The sequence below is a fragment of the Silurus aristotelis genome (genome assembly GCF_946808225.1).
Source record: "Silurus aristotelis genome assembly, chromosome: 12".
NCBI lineage: Eukaryota > Metazoa > Chordata > Actinopteri > Siluriformes > Siluridae > Silurus > Silurus aristotelis.
This window is the reverse complement of record NC_139585.1, coordinates 13,725,351-13,743,899: the sequence shown is the minus strand read 5'-3', so window position 1 is coordinate 13,743,899 and position 18,549 is coordinate 13,725,351. Positions and strand designations below refer to the sequence as shown.

Genomic DNA, 18,549 nt, shown 5'->3' with positions numbered 1-18,549 from the left:
GAGCTTAGCCCTTACTCTGGAGAGTAAGCGCTTTACCACGTTAGTCATATCACATATCTATAAGCTGTTTAACAACAATCAAAGCAATTGAGAACAGGAATCTAAGTCTGTGGCACTCGTGTAAAGAAAATGGATGCCTCTGAAAATAAAGACCCAGACCAGCAGGTGGAGGTCCTAAAGATGGATATTAGTGAGAGCCAACTGGTAGCACTTATTAATGCACTGGAGAAAGGACGGGATGATGTCATGCACATCTACCTGGAAATCAGAGATTATATTGCTCCATCCAGTGACACTAGACGCAGAATTGATACTTGTGAAGCTGTGACAAAAGACATTTCAAAGATTATATTTGACAGAATGGCATGCCTTGAAGAATTTGAACAAGGAAATGTAAACCACAACCTGCAGCAGTTACTCCATCATGATTATGCTCGCTCTGTGTATGGATCCAGAGTTTCATGCCCCACATCATCAAGATCTTCTGTTACATCCATTGCAGCCAAGCGGGCAGATGCAGCAGCTGAATTAGCGGCCAAAGAAGTGAAATACGTAATGATGCAAGAGATTGAAGCTCGAAAGTGTGAACTGGAAAAACTAAAGGCAGACAAGGATCTGAAAGCAGCTCGAGCCAGACTGCAGGCTTATGATCAAGAAATAGCACAAGAACTCAGCATTCATTCTTCAGACTCAAATATAAAGGAAAAGCAGGACGCAAGTATAACAGCGCAGCAACATGTGGTCCCATTTCCTACCCAACGTCCTACTAACATCAGAGCAACATCCTCACCTTCAAAATCTGATATATCCTATCTCGCTCAAGCTGTCCAAGATTGCATAGCCCTGAACAGACTGCCTACAACAGAACCATCGGTGTTTAATGGTGATTCTATCCAGTTCATTGAGTGGAAGGCTGCATTCTTGTCACTAATTGATGGAAAGGCCATTTCTTCTGCTGACAAGCTACACTATTTAAAAAGGTATGTTGGTGGGCCAGCTCGTAAGTCTCTTGATGGAATCTTCTACAGAACTGATGATGAAGCATATAATGATGCATGGAACAAGCTGAACCAAAGGTACGGACAGCCATTTGTCATACAGAAGGCATTCAGGGAAAAACTAGCCAGATGGCCCAAGATTCAAGCTAAGGATTCAGAGAATTCTCTGACTTCTTGAGTGCATGTCATCAAGCTATGCCTCATGTCAAAGGGCTTGAAATATTAAATGATTGTGATGAAAATCAGAAACTTGTACACAAATGACCAGATTGGGTGGCAGCCCGGTGGAACCGTCAGGTCACACAGACATTGATTGAGACTCAAGACTTTCCAAAGTTTATGGATTTTGTGACCTTCATGTCAATGGAAGCAGAGATCACATGTAATCCTGTCACCTCCTTCAGCGCTCTTCGTGCCTCTGAACCCACTTCAGAAAAACTTAACTATAAGGACACTAAAGGGAACAGGGCTAACGTCTTTCACATTCAAACAGCTAGTGAACGTAACCAAAATGGTGAAAACGAACAAAGGTCTTCTAAAGGACATTACACAATGTGTCTCCTCTGCAAAGACAACAAGCATAAGGTTCACAACTGTTCTAAATTTGTGGAAAAAACATTAGAAGAGAAATGGAAATATGTGAAGGAGAACAAACTCTGCTATGGTTGCATGAAACCAGGCCACAGCGCAAAGGACTGCCGTTACCGTCTATCCTGTGACACCTGTAGAGGTAGACATCCAACCTGTCTACATGATGACAACTACATAAGGAAAGTTTACCCTGCCTCAGTATCAAACCAAGGTGCCACTGAGACAACTACTGCTACGTCTCACAAAGTAGAGAATAAAGAGTCATTCACCAACACTTCAATGATCGTTCCAGTGTGGGTATCAACCGAGATGAATCCAGGCTCTGAAAAACTTGTTTATGCTTTGCTTAACACCCAGAGTGACACTGTGTTTGTCGACAAAGAGCTAAGCAACAAGCTCCAAGCTGACTCTTGTCACATAAGACTGAAGTTGACGACCATGACCTCAAAGGATGTTGTTGTGCTAAGCGAAATGGTGTCAGGTCTCAAAGTAAGAGGTTACAGCTCCTCTGTTGTTCTCAATCTGCCCCCTGCCTACACTAAGGACTCCATTCCAGTGAACCGTACTCATATCCCCACGTGTGAAACAGCACAACACTGAAAACATCTCTCTACAATAGTGGACAAAATTCCACCTCTGCTAGATTGTGAGATTGGTCTTCTGATCTCCAAAAGCTTTGGCACCAAAACAAGTGATTTTAGGAGGAGACGATGAACCTTATGCAGTAAATACAGACCTAGGATGCAGCATTGTTGGTCGCCTGTCTTCACACCATGAATCACAAAGCTTTAGCACTGTCTGTCATAGAGTCAGCATTAAAGAGCTTCCTCCAGTGACCCCAGCAGATGTTAAAGTATTGGAGTCTGACTTTAAAGATGCTGGTGAAGATGATAAAACTGTCTCGCAGGACGACATCCTTTTCTTGACCAAACTGCAGCAAGGCATAGAAAACAACAACCTTGGGCATTATGAGATGCCTCTTCCTTTCAAAGCAAGACCTCACTTGCCTAACAACAAGCAGCTTGCTCTCGTAAGGCTCAATCATCTTAAAAGAAAACTGCTGAAAGATGAAAGGTACAAGGGACTTTATGTAAGGTTTATGGAAGAGATCATTGAGAGAGTTAATGCAGAAGAAGTGCATGATAAAGGAAAGGATGGAGAAAGGTGGTACATCCCTCATCATGGGGTGTACTATCCTAAGAAGCCAGACAAGCTTTGTGTTGTCTTCGATTGTTCCGCCAAGTACCATGGAACCAGCCTCAATGACTACTTGCTCCAAGGCCCAGATTTAATGAATAATCTGACTGGGATTCTTGTAAGATTCAGACAACATCCCATTGCTCTTATGTGCGATGTTGAAATTATGTTTCACCAATTTCATGTTGAAGAAGCAGATCGAAACTACCTCCGTTTCCTATGGTGGAAAAAGGGAGATTTTGCTTTATGCCCACAGGAATACCGCATGAAGGTACATCTTTTCGGTGCAACTTCATCACCTGGGTGCGCCAACTATGGTTTGAAACATCTCGCTAAGGAGAATGAGCTTACATATCCCCTTGCCTCAAAATTTATCACAATGGACTTCTATGTAGATGATGGTGTCACCAGTGTGGCCAGTACAGAAGTAGCTGTTCAGGTAGCAAGAAAAGCTCGACAACTGTGTGCTTTAGGTGGTCTTAGCCTGCACAAATTTATTTTGAATGACAGAGTTGTTCTGGATAGCATTCCAATGTCTGAACGAGCCCCTGAAGTAAAGGCACTAGACCTCAACTTCGATGACACACCTATAGAGAGAGCTTTAGGGATCTACTGGCACATTGATTCTGACAGACTCAGATATTCTGCTGACCTCAAAGACCAGCCTGCAACACGTCGTGGCATACTATCAACAATTGCATCACTGTATGATCCACTGGGCTTGATTGCTCCTTACCTGCTCAATGGAAAATTAGTGCTTCAGAAAATGTGCAGAAACGGAACAGGCTGGGATGACCCCGTTCCTAAAGAAGTACAGCCAAGGTGGCAACATTGGAAGGCTGATCTTGTGAACTTGAAAAGTTTTAATATACCCTGCTGCTTTGTGCCTGCAAACTTTGGAAAGGTCATCAAAAGAGAGCTTCATCACTTCTCTGATGCTTGCAATAGTGGTTATGGCCAGTGTTCCTATTTGAGATTCACAAACGAAACAGGAAACATTCATTGTACTTTGGTAATGGGGAAATTCAGAGTTGCCCCGATCAAGGTCCAGACTATTCCCAGGCTCGAACTGACAGCTGCTGTCATCTCAGTTGCTATGAGCAATATGCTTAAACAGGAGCTTAAATATGAAGACATAGAAGAGCACTTCTGGACAGACTCTCAAGTGGTTTTGGGATACATTAACAACGAGGCACGCCGATTCCATACATTCGTGGCAAACAGAGTGCAGAAGATACATCTTAGCACTACTCCTCAATAATGGAAATATGTTCCCACTAATGAAAACCCTGCGGACCATGCATCAAGAGGTTTAAGCGCTGGTGAAATTCTTACATCCAATTGGATGGCAGGACCAGGATTCCTATTGAAGAAGGATATACCTCCTGTCGCAGCTATTGACACAGCATTAACAGTTGGAGATTCTGAAGTGAGACAGGCTCAGGCTTTGAGTGTAGAAACAACAGAGTTTAGCCTCCTAGACCGCTTGTCAAAGCTGTCTTCATGGTCTAGAGCTGTCCAAGCTGTGGCACGTCTCGTTCGCCGAGCCAAAGCGGACAAGTCCAGTATTCCCAGTACGGTAGCTGAAAGAGAAGATGACAAACGCATCATAATGAACCACTTACAAAGAAACACATATTCTGAGGAAATTAAGTTATTGAGTAAAGAGGCCCAGCTGTCACCTAGCAGCAAATTGTATCATCTGGATGCCTTTCTTGATCAAGAAGGAGTTCTCAATGTGGGAGGAAGGCTCAGTGATGCGCTCTTACCCAGCTCAGTCAAACACCCAATAATCATTCCTAAAGATCACCACATAACAAAGATGATCATCTCTCAGTGTTATGAGAATGTCAAACATCAAGGAAAGGATCTCACAATTAATGAGATCAGATCACAAGGCTACTGGATTCCAGGAATGAACAGAGCAGTAGCATCCTATGTGCATCACTGTGTGACATGTCGGAAGCTCAGGAGACCCAAGGAGGAACAAAGAATGGCTGATCTCCCTTCTGAGCGTACAAATCCATCTCCACCCTTCACCTACTGTGGTGTGGACTGCTTTGGTCCCTTTGTCACTAAACAGGCTCGGAAGGTTCATAAAAGGTATCTTCACGTTTCAGCTCCAGAGCTATCCATATTGAAATGCTAGATGACATGTCTACAGACTCTTTCATCAATGGTCTGCGCTGTTTCATTGCATTGCGAGAGAGACAAATTAGAACAGTGAGAAATGTTCTTCGCTCAACACTCTCACTCTCTTTTGGCAGACTGGATGATGCATCACTGCGCACATTCCTTTATGAAGCTATGACGATCGTAAACAGTAGACCACTCTCAGTTGACAACCTAAATGATCCTAACAGCCTTGTACCTCTTACCCCTAATCACCTGCTTACTATGAAGTCTGCTCCAGCATTACCACCCCCAGGCAGATTCATCAAAGAAAATATCTATGCAAGGAAAAGGTGGCGTCATGTTCAGTTCCTCGCAGAGCAGTTTTGGAGTCGCTGGTGTAAGGAGTATCTATCCAACATTGCCACTAGGCAGCGCTGGCATGCAGCAAAGAGAAACCTGCAAGTAGGAGATATTGTCATGGAAAAGGCTGACTATCTTCCCAGAAACGAGTGGAGGCTGGCCAGAGTAACGGAGACTACTACGGATAAAGACGGGCTTGTGAGAAGAGTCAAGGTGTGTCTTGGTGACCGGAATCTAAAAGGGGATGGTCGTCGCCTCAACAAGCTGTCTGTCGTTGAACGCCCAGTTCAGAAGCTGATCCTGTTATTAGAGACTATTTAGCTGCTCTCGGGAGCAAGAAATGTATCCCTTCATCATATTTAAATTCTAATGTTCATTCAGTATAATATGGTTTTTGAGTTTAAGCTTATTTTTGTTTTAAATCATTTGTACTCCTTAATGTCACACAATCACCTATGATTTGGTGGGAGTGTAAATGACCATTAAATCTTCCAATCACGGACACTTTACCTCCGTCCAATAGAGGGCAGTGTGGTCATGTATGGCGCGGTGGGACATTAGTGAATTTGGTTACGTGAAATGGCAGTCTGATTTGTTAACGAAAGGAAAGGTGGACTTTTGGCTGTACTGGTTGTCAAACACGCGTTCTTAAAAGGGTTTCTTCCTGCCTCTTAGCTCCTAGCTGATGAAGAGCACAAGGTATCATTTTAATTTTATTTGTGTGGGAAATTTGGTGGTTTTGAAATGTTTATTTTAACCCATCTCCATTGAAGCTAATGGGTAATGCTAAGCAGGTCGCTAATGTATGTATGCAGGTTAACATTCCACGTGCTGATTTTGCTATATAGAGATTGGAGCATTAATTGTTGTTTTAAGCATAATAAGGTGTATTGTTATTTTGTTAACATTATGATTGTGTGTTTTCAGTTCAAACGTTTTGTTTGTAGCTATGTGAGTTTTATTTAGTCACTTTGTATGTTTTGTGTTTTTATTCAGCTCTTACGGTGCTTTATTTTGGACATTAAAATCCTTAATAAACATCAGTTTCAAGAGAGTAAAGTGTATCTGTTCAGCTGGGTATGCTACTATATATATATATATATATATATATATATATATATATATATATATATATATATATATATATATATATCAAAAGTTTGAACACAACTTCTACAGTGTTTTATTTTCGCATTGTACTTTAACATTAATAATATTAGGAAATTCACAGTAAGACATTCAAACTATGAAAGAGCACATATGGAATTATGTCACACAAAAACCCCAGAATTATTTTTTTTTTTTTTTGATTGTCCAAAGTAGCTACATTTTGCTTTGATGAAACAGCTTGGCAAACTCATTACATTCTTTCATTAGATTTACAAGGAAGTCACCTGGAATGCTTTAAATTTCACAGATGCATCTTGTCAAGAGTAAATTTGTGACATATCTTGCCTTTTTAAAGTGCCCTATACCATCAGTTGTCTCAGAGAAAAGGATGAGTAGATAGTCAATAGCCCTATTAGTGCTACGACAGCTTCTGTTAAAAAAAATCTATATTATGGCAACAAACACTCAGTTAATTAAAGAGAAAATTCCGTCCCTACTTACTTTAATAAATGAAGGTCAGTCAATTAGAAAAATCTCAGGAAATTTCCTGTTCCAGGACAGGAAGACTAAGAGCTACCCATGCTGAATAGGATGAGTTTATTAGAATTACTAGCCTCAGAAACCACAGATTTACTTAAGTGCTACTTGGAGTTTAATAGCAGACGTATTTCAACATCCACTGTTCAGAGGAGACTGCCTGAATCCGGCCTTCATGGTTGAATTGTGGCAAATATCATTACTTGAGAATAACAATAAGCAGGAAAGACTTGTTTGTGCCAAGAAACACAAGGAATGGACATTAGATCAGTGGAAAACTGTCCTTTGATATTATCAGTCCAAATATGAGGTTTTTGGTACTAACTGCCAAACCAGAGGGTGAACAATCGGTTCCTGAATGTGTGTTCCACTGTGTAGCATGGAGGAGGAGGTGTGATGGTGTGGAAATGCATTGCTATGCTTTGAGGGCACACTTAACAAGCATGGCTACCACATCATTTTGCAGTGACATGCCATCCCATCTGGTTTGCACTTAATGGGGATCATAATTTGTTTTCCAAAAGAAAATGACCCCCAAACACACCTCTTGTTTATGCGAAAGCTAATTGTTCAAGAAGGAGAGTGATAGAGTGCTGCATCAGATGACATAGCATCCACAATCACCTGATATAAATTCAGTTGTAATGGTTTGGACCTGAGAGTGAAGGAAAATCAACAAAGAAGCACTTAACACTTTTGGAATCTCCTTAACATTATTGGAAACCATTCCAGGTGACCACCTCATGAAGCTGACTTCCAGAATTCCAAAGCTGATTGAGAGAAAGCCAAATGTAAAAAGCTGTCTTTTGTTTACTACACAATTCCATATGTATTCTTTCATAGTTGGATGTCTTGAAAATGTGTATATATATATATATATATATATATATATATATATATATATATATATATATATATATATATATATATATATATATATATATATCATAATCTTGTGTATGACCTGGATGACCTTTTCACTATAGCAAGCTTTCAATATGTACTCTACTGATTATATACTGTGTGTGTATGTGTGTGTATATATATATATATATTTTAATACAATATAATTTGTATATTATGATAATCCAGTCAGCAGATTGTTGCTTCAATATCAGAAGAGTAAAATTGATGTTATCAACTTATTTCAGCATAATCCTCCAGGATAAGACAAAAATAAACTAAGGTCAGTTTAGGTCAGGCACAAACTGTCGAGGAACAGTATGACCGAGTTTTTGTTTGACACCAGTTTACATGAGGAAGTTGCCATATGGGAGGCTCTGGGAGTTTAGGATTCTTAACAGAATAGAAACATATTTCTAGTCTTATTTATTTCATCCTTCTGCTATGTTTATGGTAATATGTCAGTGCTACATGTGGTCCAGGGAGTTTATTTATTCAGTTATTACCACTTGAAGATGTGCAAATAGAAAGAAAGTAAAAAATTTGTTTTTAATAATACAAATCTAGTTGAAAGTATATGCACAGACAATAATTCTATTAACATTTTTTCCAAGTGTATACATAAACTGTATTAGGAGAGTAATTTGGCCACTGTGAGGCATCATTATATGAATGTTCTTGTACTAATACAGAAACAAATATAAACCATTTAATACTGTATTGTTTATGGTTATTGTTGTACTTAATAGTGAGCATGATTGCAGTAGTAATGTTGTAATGGTAGTAATGGTCAGTTTTTTACTCAGCATTTCTGAGATAACTAGTCACTGAAGTCATCAGTGGCTTTTCTTTTGCAATCTCTTATCCCTATGTGAGAGCTCAGGGTAATAAAAATACATTTATTAAGATTTTCTCGTCATAAAAGACTACAAGGTATATATACTAGTTTTTAAGTCATAGTAAATATGATATGAGCCTGGGTATATATGTATATGTATATATTTCATAAATGTATATATTTCATGAAAATATTTTTATTTCAGATTCCACTACTGCCTGTAAGTTCAGCACCACGATCACCGTCACTCAACAGAAGCCTTCTTCACTTCTATCTAGCTGCAGAGTCAAACTGGAGAAGCTGGAGCAGGTTCATTATTTACTACATGTTAACAGCTGGGTCAAATGTTGGTGAACTAACCAGCAGACAATCACGTTAAATTCTGCTCAGCGTTGCTCTTTATTACACTGAGCCATTACTGTGGTGTATCATGTAGAAACAAATTACTGGCACTGCTGGATGCTATAAAGATGATACATGTCATTAGTACGCTCTTGCTGTGCAATAATGGGAAAATTTGATAGCAGCTGTTCACCCTGCTCAGTCACACCAGGCCGTGACATTTTTAGTCTGCTAATTTTGCTATATTTCATTTAAGTCGTTTTTTTTTGTAGTTTTTTGTTTTTTTAAAACTGTAGTGTCTTTGACTTAGACATATAAAAAGTAAATGTTTTAAAAATGACAAGAATGTGAAAAGGGTTAAAAGAAAGGATAGAGAAAATAAAATGAAATTACACTCTGAATCAGTTTTTGTAAGAGGACAGTGTTATATCCGCAGGCACTGGGGGTCTTGGGCCTAAAGCTGACGGAGTGTCAGCTCCAGACACTGAGAGAAAGACTCCAAGTTGACCAAGGAGGACCCATGGCCTATGGAGGTGAGAAATTTCTAATTCATTATTAACTTAATGCTGCTGGTTGTTCAAATCATGGTAAATAGGAATATAAAATTTGTTCCTTTGTAATCATTTAAAATTTACATTTTATTTTACAATATGGTTCTAAACAAAATAATAGAATACACATGTTCCCATTCGTTTTGTTTTGTAAATCAGACTTTGAGATGCTGATAAAGGAATTTTTGAAGTTGACAAACAAATCAGGAGTAAGACAGCAAACATCTGGAGTCACTTCTGGTGATCTGACAGACTTATCTTCAAATCCACAGGTAGGATTTGTATACTCCTGACTAGGGTGGGAAATATATAGGATATAATTTTGAAAAAAAAAAAAGCATGGTGAACTTATGTTCTTCTTTGTGTTCTCTGAGGTATCAACATCTGACACTGATGACCTGGATGAGATGGAGAGAATGAGAAAAGATCATATTGAGGCCTTAAGAGAAATAAAGAGACTGCAGGTGACATTTATTATATCACTTTGAGTAAACATGAAGATAATTTGCCCATTAAAATGAACAGTGGTGTAAATAACATAAAGATACACAACTTATCTATATATAGGCTATATATATAAAGAGTGTAAAGACAATTAAGAATGTTATTTAGAATAAATCTGAAAAAGCTAATTATTCCGACTTAACTGAAGTTTAACCCTGACAGGATAGGGTGGCTGAGTCTGAGAGTTTGTGTCAGGAGATGCAGCAAGAGCTGACTAAAGCCAAGCTGGTGAGTACCTGTCACTTTACATCAGATCTTTCCATGATTATATTTGCATTGCACAAAAAGCACTAGGGGGAGCTCTCTGCAAGCTGCCTTTATGCTCTACATAAATCATGTTCTGTTGAAAATTATCAGCATAATGTGAAGTGGCTAGTGCTGAAGATGCATATGCAAACTTTTAACATGTATATGACTAGATGTTGTGCATATACTATACCTCATTCACACTATACTTCTATACTCCATTCTTAGCTTTATGTGTGTGTTAAAGCTGCCCTGGGTTCAGGAGGCATGTACCACGCACTGTATGTGGGAGTTAGAGTGTGTAGGGCACAGTAAAGAATGGAGCTTGTGTGTAGAAATAGTTCTCTTCAGTGAGTCATGAAAAAATTAAATCAACTCCAAGAGGCGTTTTCAGTTCAATCTGTTATATAAATTAAATTCATTAGTCTAGCAGATGTAATTGAATATCATTAACACCAGATGAAGTTATTAAAGGATTGTACTGATGTCTTAATATAACACATTGAAAGTAAGATTCATTGGAATACGTTTTTCGTGTAATGAAGATAGATGTATGGGGTTTTATGTATCCCTTTTCATTTTTGCAGCAACTTGGCCTAAAAAGATACCTGAGATTTATCGTCTCTGCCTTGCTCTCATCCTTCTATATTTGTGCTAAAATTTCAGTGGTCCAGCTAGAATTTTTTTTTTTTAGTTTGAGTTATTACCAAGATGTAGAAATGTAGAAAAGAAAACAACTGAGCTCCATCACTTAGTCTTTTATCACTATATCTACTTACATATATATATATATGAATAGCATGATTGTCTTGAGTTACTTAATGATTAATCACAGCATAATTGCACATTTCTATCTATTTTAAATGTACCTTAAGTTAATACTTTTAAAGTTTTTAATACTCTAATCAAATATGGATGCTTTATGCAAATGCATGTTTATTATTAGTAAAACCATACTCAACATAGAGCATGATATAACAAATAACAAAATATTCTTGCAAATGTTTTAAAGTAATTATGGTGTTTTAAATTACGTAAATCATCAGGACACCAAACGGAACTTTTGCTATGTTTCCACACGAATGGTTTTAATTGGCAGATGTGTGCATCATGGCGGATGTTGGTGCTTTGTTTAATGTTTAATGATTACAAATAATTTTTTAGTGGTTCTTTATTTTTTTCATATCTAAGTAAAAAAAAAATAAGGACGTTGTGAATAAATGTGAATTGTGTTGAAGTTTTAAATTTAATAAACCTCTTTTATTTTTATTATTTTTATTTTATTTTATTTATTTTTTAATAAAAAATGGTCAAACAGAATAAATATTTGTTTAATTAAAATCAATTTGCTGCGTTAAGATGTTATTAAAACATTAATTTTGACAGCTCTAATGTGTGTGTGTTTTTATATATATATATATATATATATATATATATATATATATATATATATATATATAATAAATAAATAAATAAACAGGATCTCACACCCCTCTTATTTCAGCAACCATTTAAGTATATCTTCTCAAGTGATAATACTACAGAAATTAACCTTGCATATATTTTAGAGTAGTCAATGTGCAGATTGTATAGCAGTGTAGATTTACTGTCCTCTGAAAATAACTCAACATACAGCCTTTATTGTAAAAATAGCTGCCAACAAAAGTGAGTACACCCTAAGTAATAATAACTGTATGTCATGTAACCATGCAAAGCCATGTCATATAAAATAATGTTTAAGGATTTTGTCTGCTTGGTAGGAACATTTATCTTGTTTATCTTGTATTAGATCAGTTAAAGTGTGGTGATTTGAGTACAATTCTCTTATACTGACCACTGGATGTTCAAAATGGCACCTTATAGCAAAGAACTGAGGATTTAAGAATTAGAATTGCTGCTTTCCATAACGATGGCCGAGTCTATAAGAAGATCAGTAACACCCTGAAACTGAGTTTCAGTACAATAGCCAGGGTCATACAGATGTTTTATAAGACAGGTTCCACTCAAAACAGGCCTTGCAAGGGTTGATCAAAAAAGTCCTGATTTCTTGTGCTGTCAGGTGCAGAAGCTGGCTTCAAAAAACAGATGCGTGAGTGCTGCAGCATTGCTTTAGAGGTTGCAGAAGTGGAAAATCTGCTTGTCAGTGCTCAGACCATACGGCGAACACTGCAAGTTTTCATGGCCGTCGTCCCAGAAGGAAGCTTCTTCTGAAGCTGGCTCACAAAAGCCTCAAACAGTTTGCTGAAAACAACCTGTCCAGGAGCATTAATTACTGGTTTGATGAGACTAAGATAAACTTGTTTGGCCCAGATGGGATCCAGCATGTGTGGTAAAGCACTAGTGAGGATTACCAAGAAAATCGTGTCTTGCCCACAGTCAAGCAAGGTGGTGGTAGCATCATTGTCTATGGCTGCATGAGTGCTGCTGGTACTGGGGAGCTGCAGTTCATTGATTACCAACATGTACTCTAACATTCTGAAGCAAAACATGACGCCCTCCCTTCAGAAACTGGGCAGTTTCCCAACATGAAAACGACCCCGAACACACTACCAAAATGACAACTACCCTATTAAGCACCTGTGGGGCATCCTCAAGTGGAAGGTGTAAAAGTGTCATTTGTCTAACATCCAGCAGCTCTGTGATGTCATTATGGAGGCATGAAAGAGGAACCCAGCAACAAACTGTGCAGCTCTGGTGAATTCTATGCACAGGAGGATCAAGGCAGTGCTGGATAACAATGGTGCTCACACAAAATATTGACATGTTGGACACAGTTTTAACATGTACACTTAGGGTGCACTCACGTTTGTTGCCAGTTATTTAGAAAATAATGGCTGTATGAGATGTTGAGTTTTTTTAGAGGAAAGTAAATCTGTACTTCTATACAAGCTGCACATTGACTACTATAAAGTAATCCCTAATAATATAATATAATATAAAGTCCAATTTTAATTTCGTTATTTTAATATTCTCATTCATTTTAATAAGATGGTTGCTGAAATGTGACAGGTGTACTTACATTTGTAAGATTATATATATATATACACACACACACACACACACAGATAAATCTGAGATGTGTGACCCCCCACCTCTTAAAGGGTGATTGGGTCAAAGCAAACCTTCTCCTCACCTTTGTCACACTGAGCACAATGATAGATTTGTGATCCCTACCCCACACTGAGCTCCATTACTTAGAAAACCAAACACAAATGCAACCAAGAGGGAGCGCTGAAAGCCCAGTCTTGAGGAAGCAAGGATTTATTTTAAAAGCCTGCACTTCTTTCAAACCTGGATCTGCCTCTCTGGATCCGTTCTGCTCTCTTCACCCCCGCCCACGCGCTCTGTGCTATATATGCATTTGAGTAACAGGTAGGCAGACAGGCTGCCCAGCAGAGGAGCAGCAGGCTTTTAAGCCTTCCCTTTAGAGATGAGTGTGCCATCCACGCATTGCACCAGGGCCACTGAGCACTGAAAAGTGTGTGCGCATGTATGTGTGTGTATGTGGGGTGAGCTGTGACCCACGTGAGAATGGGCATGCAGTTCAGGAATGAGGTGTCTCCATTTGATTCTTTTATTGAGATGTGCAATGCTTCAAATAAACTGTTCCTGGATTTAATATAAATGGAGTATTACCATCACAAATAAATGTGCTTCATGTTTTAGCTATAAGCATGGCTTAAACATTGTCTGAATGTTTTCCATGCCATAATTTGCTATTCAAAACAGCATACAAAGCATTGAGCACTAGTATTGAACTTTTTGAAGTATAATTAGCCTCTAAATGTTGGTTTGTGTTTTTATAAATCAGGTCTTCCTATGATGCTATCTTTATGTATTTATTTACTATATAATTGCATAGTATTATTATGTAAAAACAATGTACTGTATTGTGCAAAAATAAATGTGAGAGAGACCTGTGACTGCTAAAAGGAGGGAGCACTGGAGCTCATGGTTTATTTGGCTTGTGAAAAGTTGGCAGCTGCTGCAGAAGTTTGAAGAGATTATTCCTGCTCCTTATAGCACATATCTTGTGCACTGGTGACATGAGATTGATATTGCAGGGAAAACTTGTGGAATGAGCATTGCCTTGTTCACTTGTGGAAATCTATAGAAATATATGTACAAATAGTCTTGTGATGTTGCATTTTTTTCTGTGCACTGCTTAAGAGTCTCATCATTTTAATGAGGTACTATGGAAAAGTATTTTTGTTTATGAATGATTGCATTAAAATAAAGCATTTATTAAATATGTAACTGACTCACACAAGCTACAAATGTGATATGAATCTCTTAAGACATATGCATTTTTCTCTAACAGTAGCATGTGTATTTAATCAGACTTATGAAATGGAAAAAAAAGATTTGACTCATGCCACTAGTGTTACCTGTTTATTACTCACCATTAAGGCACTTCATTGCGTTTTAATTCAACTGGCCTTGTAGCATTCCCCCTGTTTTTTTTTTTTTTTTTGGAATATGTTTTTCTGTGCACTGGCATGATTAATACCGTCCCGTCCCGTCCCGTCCCGTCCCGTCCCGTCCCGTCCCGTCCCGTCTCCCTCCCTTCCTTCCTTCCTTCCTTCCTTCCTTCCTTCCTTCCTTCCTTCCTTCCTTCCTTCCTTCCTTCCTTCCTTCCTTCCTTCTCACTCACTCACTCACTCACTCACTCACTCACTCACTCACTCACTCACTCACTCACTCACTCCACTCCACTCCACTCCACTCCACTCCACACCCATTCACTGTAGATGAATTCAACAACATTTCTTCAAACCAAAACCAGAGTTAGACTCTGCATTCAAAAAGTTAGAATTGTAGCTGATCTAGAGCAGTGCCTGGTCATGCTGAGAGCATGTGGAGACAGTGAGACAGCATGCTGAGTGTGATTTGTTGGGGGGAGAACCCTTTAGCACCGTACTCAGTGCATTCCCAGCAGCATCGTTCTGACTCTTACTGTGTTGCTACAGGAGGCAAAAGCGGCTGTGGATGAGAGAAGATCTCTGCAGACGCAGGTCCAGCTGGCTGAGGCTGCAAACAAGCAGGCACGGGGCATGGAGATGGACTATGAAGAGGTTATCCACCTCCTGGAGGAAGAGATAGCAGAGATGAAGTCTCAGAGAGCAGAAAAGTCAGACCAACCCAAGGTATAGTCCAGGAAAAAAGCTAGTCTCCCAGCCACTAAAGTAAAGACATTAGCCCACTCCTCTAACGCCCACTTCCCATTCCCTACTCTGATCCAGCTCAAGTTTTCCCTCTCCCCTGTACCATGAAAAAGTAGGTCACTGTTTGCTTTGTATTATTCAGTAACTGGGCTGAAGTGCAGTAAAGGCTTTTAGCGTGGTCTTGCTGAGTGACGTGGGTTAATGAAGAAAAATCTGGTTAACAGCCTCACAGGTCACAGAAGAATCTCATTTATGTTATTGTATTTGTAAGATCGCAGTTTTTCACCAAATGAAAAGTGGAAGTGAAAAAAGCATGACATACTTTATTGTTTGTCTGAAGAGCTTTTCTGCTTTCAAGCCTAGAAACACCGCAAGTAGTTTTCATCTTTTCCCTGTATATATATGCTGTATTTAGATATAAACAAAAACACATTGATATGTGGCCAAAACACTGGCTCTTTTGCATAAGTATTGTTAGAATTTGGAATTTTGCTTTAGGCTTTACTAATTGGAAAAGACAGGCAGGAAGGGACAAAATTGTTGCCAGGATTTACTGAATCTTAATGCATGTCTTAGGAAGTCTAGGTGACACAAGCTAGTTCCCCTACTCTCATAAACTCTTCCTTCAACCACTCCTTTCTTCAAAAGTGTGCTGTATGAAATTATAATATTCTACATGCATTTGCATTTACATGAACATTTATTGCATTTGGCAGAAACCCATATCCAGAGCGACCCCAAATCTACTATTCATATTGATCATGCCTATTATACCATTACATAGGATGAGTGCTACTTTTGTGAACAGAGCAGCATTTTGCACTGTAATAACAAGATTCAACATGGACCCAATAATTTCATAACTACACTTAAGGAATGTGACACATTCAGTGAAAGAACTGTGAACAGTGACACATTTTGGTTATGAATGTGACAAGACACAAGATAAAATAAACAAACAGCAAAGTATATGTACAACAGTGTCTGGATTAATTTCTGTGCAATTTAAGATGTAAGGTGCAAGTAAAAATGAAAATTCTAAAGGAAATTACATGCAAAAAACACCCAGCATGGGATCACTTTTTTCCAGGGCTGCAGAGAAAATTTTAAAGTTGGTTGGAAGTAAATGCTAATAGATAAATGTTAACATCAATACTGTCTGGTAATACCATCTAGTAACTTCAGTATTTGATTCAGGAGGATCAGGATTTGAAGAAAAGGATTGCTCTGCTCGAGTGTCAATTAAGGAAAAGTGAAGCTACAAAGAAAGGCTTTGAAACTTCCAGTGGCAAACTTCTGCACTTTGTGGAGGTAATGTATAAATGAATAACTGTGTAATCATATTCAACTTTGCCAATTTATTATTTGTCAATTCTGTGTTTGGCTATAACCTTATTAACCTAACTATGATCTTGACATAACATCTTATTTTTTGGACTTTGCCTAATACATTGCACTTAATAATAAATCCTCCTTGTTAGAGAAATCCCCTGTTGTTTTCTATTTTTAATTAATTTAAACTAAGTTCATAATAATGGATCTATTTTAATGGATCCATCTACTGTAGCCCTTTACCATTACCGTTTATTTACTGGACTTATTATTTAACATCAGGGGAGGTTTTATAATGCATATGACATATATAATGTTAATATTAGACCAGATAAATGTATTAACAAGTATAAATAGATAATAAAAATATAAATAAAAACTATAGGAACTTACACATTAATGGTATACTGTAAATATATTTTTGCCAGGTCATTCAAGATTTTCTAAGAGAAAATCAAGCATCTTTCGGGAGTTATAGGTAAGAGAGTTTATTTTTACCTTTATGTTTACAGACCAGCTAGAGAAATACAGTATAAGCTCATTTATTATATATAAGCTTAATTAAAATATTTTTTCATAAACATTTAGAAATGAAATTATTATTTAGGCACAAGTAAAAGTAATGGACATATGATTTACTAGTGCGCAGATGAGGTAATTATTGTCTAACATGTATTTTCTACATTTATTAAGGATTAGAAACAATACAATGTGCTAAATAAAAACAGAATTCAATAATTTGCAAATCTCATTAAAACCCATATTTTTCACAATAGCACATAGAAAACAAACTTCAAAGTGTTTTGCAGACTGGTGAACCTCTGCCCATCTTTACTTCTGAGAGACTGATGCTCTTTTTATACTCAGTCATGTTACTGTTGTCACTTAAGCCTAATTATTTGCAAAATGTTATTTCAGTTGTTGCTTTTTATAACCACATACTTTTCCAGCCTTTTAATGTCACCATCCCAAAAGTTGTGTTCTGGCCATTAAATAAAAAATTGCCTGATTTCCTTCCTAAAATGGTAAATTTCCTCATTTCAAACATTTGATATGTTTTTCTATGTTCTATTGTGATTACAATATGTGTTCATGTAATTTGCAAATCATTGCATTGTGTTTTTATTTATATTTTACAGTATCTCAACATTTTTGGAGTTTGTTGTACACAACTAAGTTACACCTTAACAACTTCTTTTATTACTATATGCCACAAGATTAGCGGCGTGTTTTAACAAGCTTCTGAGAGCTCATCGCACTGATCAGATGTTTTAATTTGGATTGTGTTGTGTCAAAAGCACAACACAATGCCTGTTACTTACATATCACAAAGTTAACTTACACTGTGTACAAAAACACAATGTAAATTACTTATATTAAAACTTTGTTCATCCTTAAATTTATTAAAAGACGATGTTAATTTTGAATGATTAGTATTATCAGTGCTTACTAATTTATAAATCGGCATGGCCTCATTGTGAATTTTTTAAGCCCCAATTAGTACAGCTACTCACATTCTCTTGCTGTACACATTTGTTAACCACAGACATTTAATGATCATCCCTACTAAATCAAGTTACTGATGTGTCTATATGTCTACCACACAAGTTCGGGAGAATGGGACATGTTTGTAAAAGACAGAATAGGCCTGCAGTTCGTTTTATGAAACTAAATAAAATGTTATTGTATTTGGGAAAAGGAACTATACTGTTGGTTAAAGTTGTCACTATATCCAAATAGGGTCTATACATGTGTAGGAT

At 37.7% G+C, this 18,549-nt stretch overlaps 1 protein-coding gene across 5 annotated transcripts in view; it reads left to right on the top strand.

Annotated features, from left to right (window-relative positions):
- The window catches only part of stxbp4 (syntaxin binding protein 4), a 34,178-nt gene that overhangs the window by 9,138 nt on the left and 6,491 nt on the right, over positions 1–18,549 (top strand). For 4 of the 5 annotated variants that reach the window (XM_083556056.1, XM_083556059.1, XM_083556058.1 and 1 more), the window contains 8 exons: positions 8,855–8,958; positions 9,428–9,524; positions 9,702–9,814; positions 9,917–10,006; positions 10,209–10,274; positions 15,263–15,439; positions 16,655–16,768; positions 17,218–17,267. In XM_083556056.1, coding sequence (XP_083412182.1) covers positions 8,855–8,958; positions 9,428–9,524; positions 9,702–9,814; positions 9,917–10,006; positions 10,209–10,274; positions 15,263–15,439; positions 16,655–16,768; positions 17,218–17,267 — 811 coding nt within the window. The remainder of the gene's footprint in view (positions 1–8,854; positions 8,959–9,427; positions 9,525–9,701; positions 9,815–9,916; positions 10,007–10,208; positions 10,275–15,262; positions 15,440–16,654; positions 16,769–17,217; positions 17,268–18,549) is intronic. The other variant, XM_083556057.1, reaches the window with a different exon arrangement.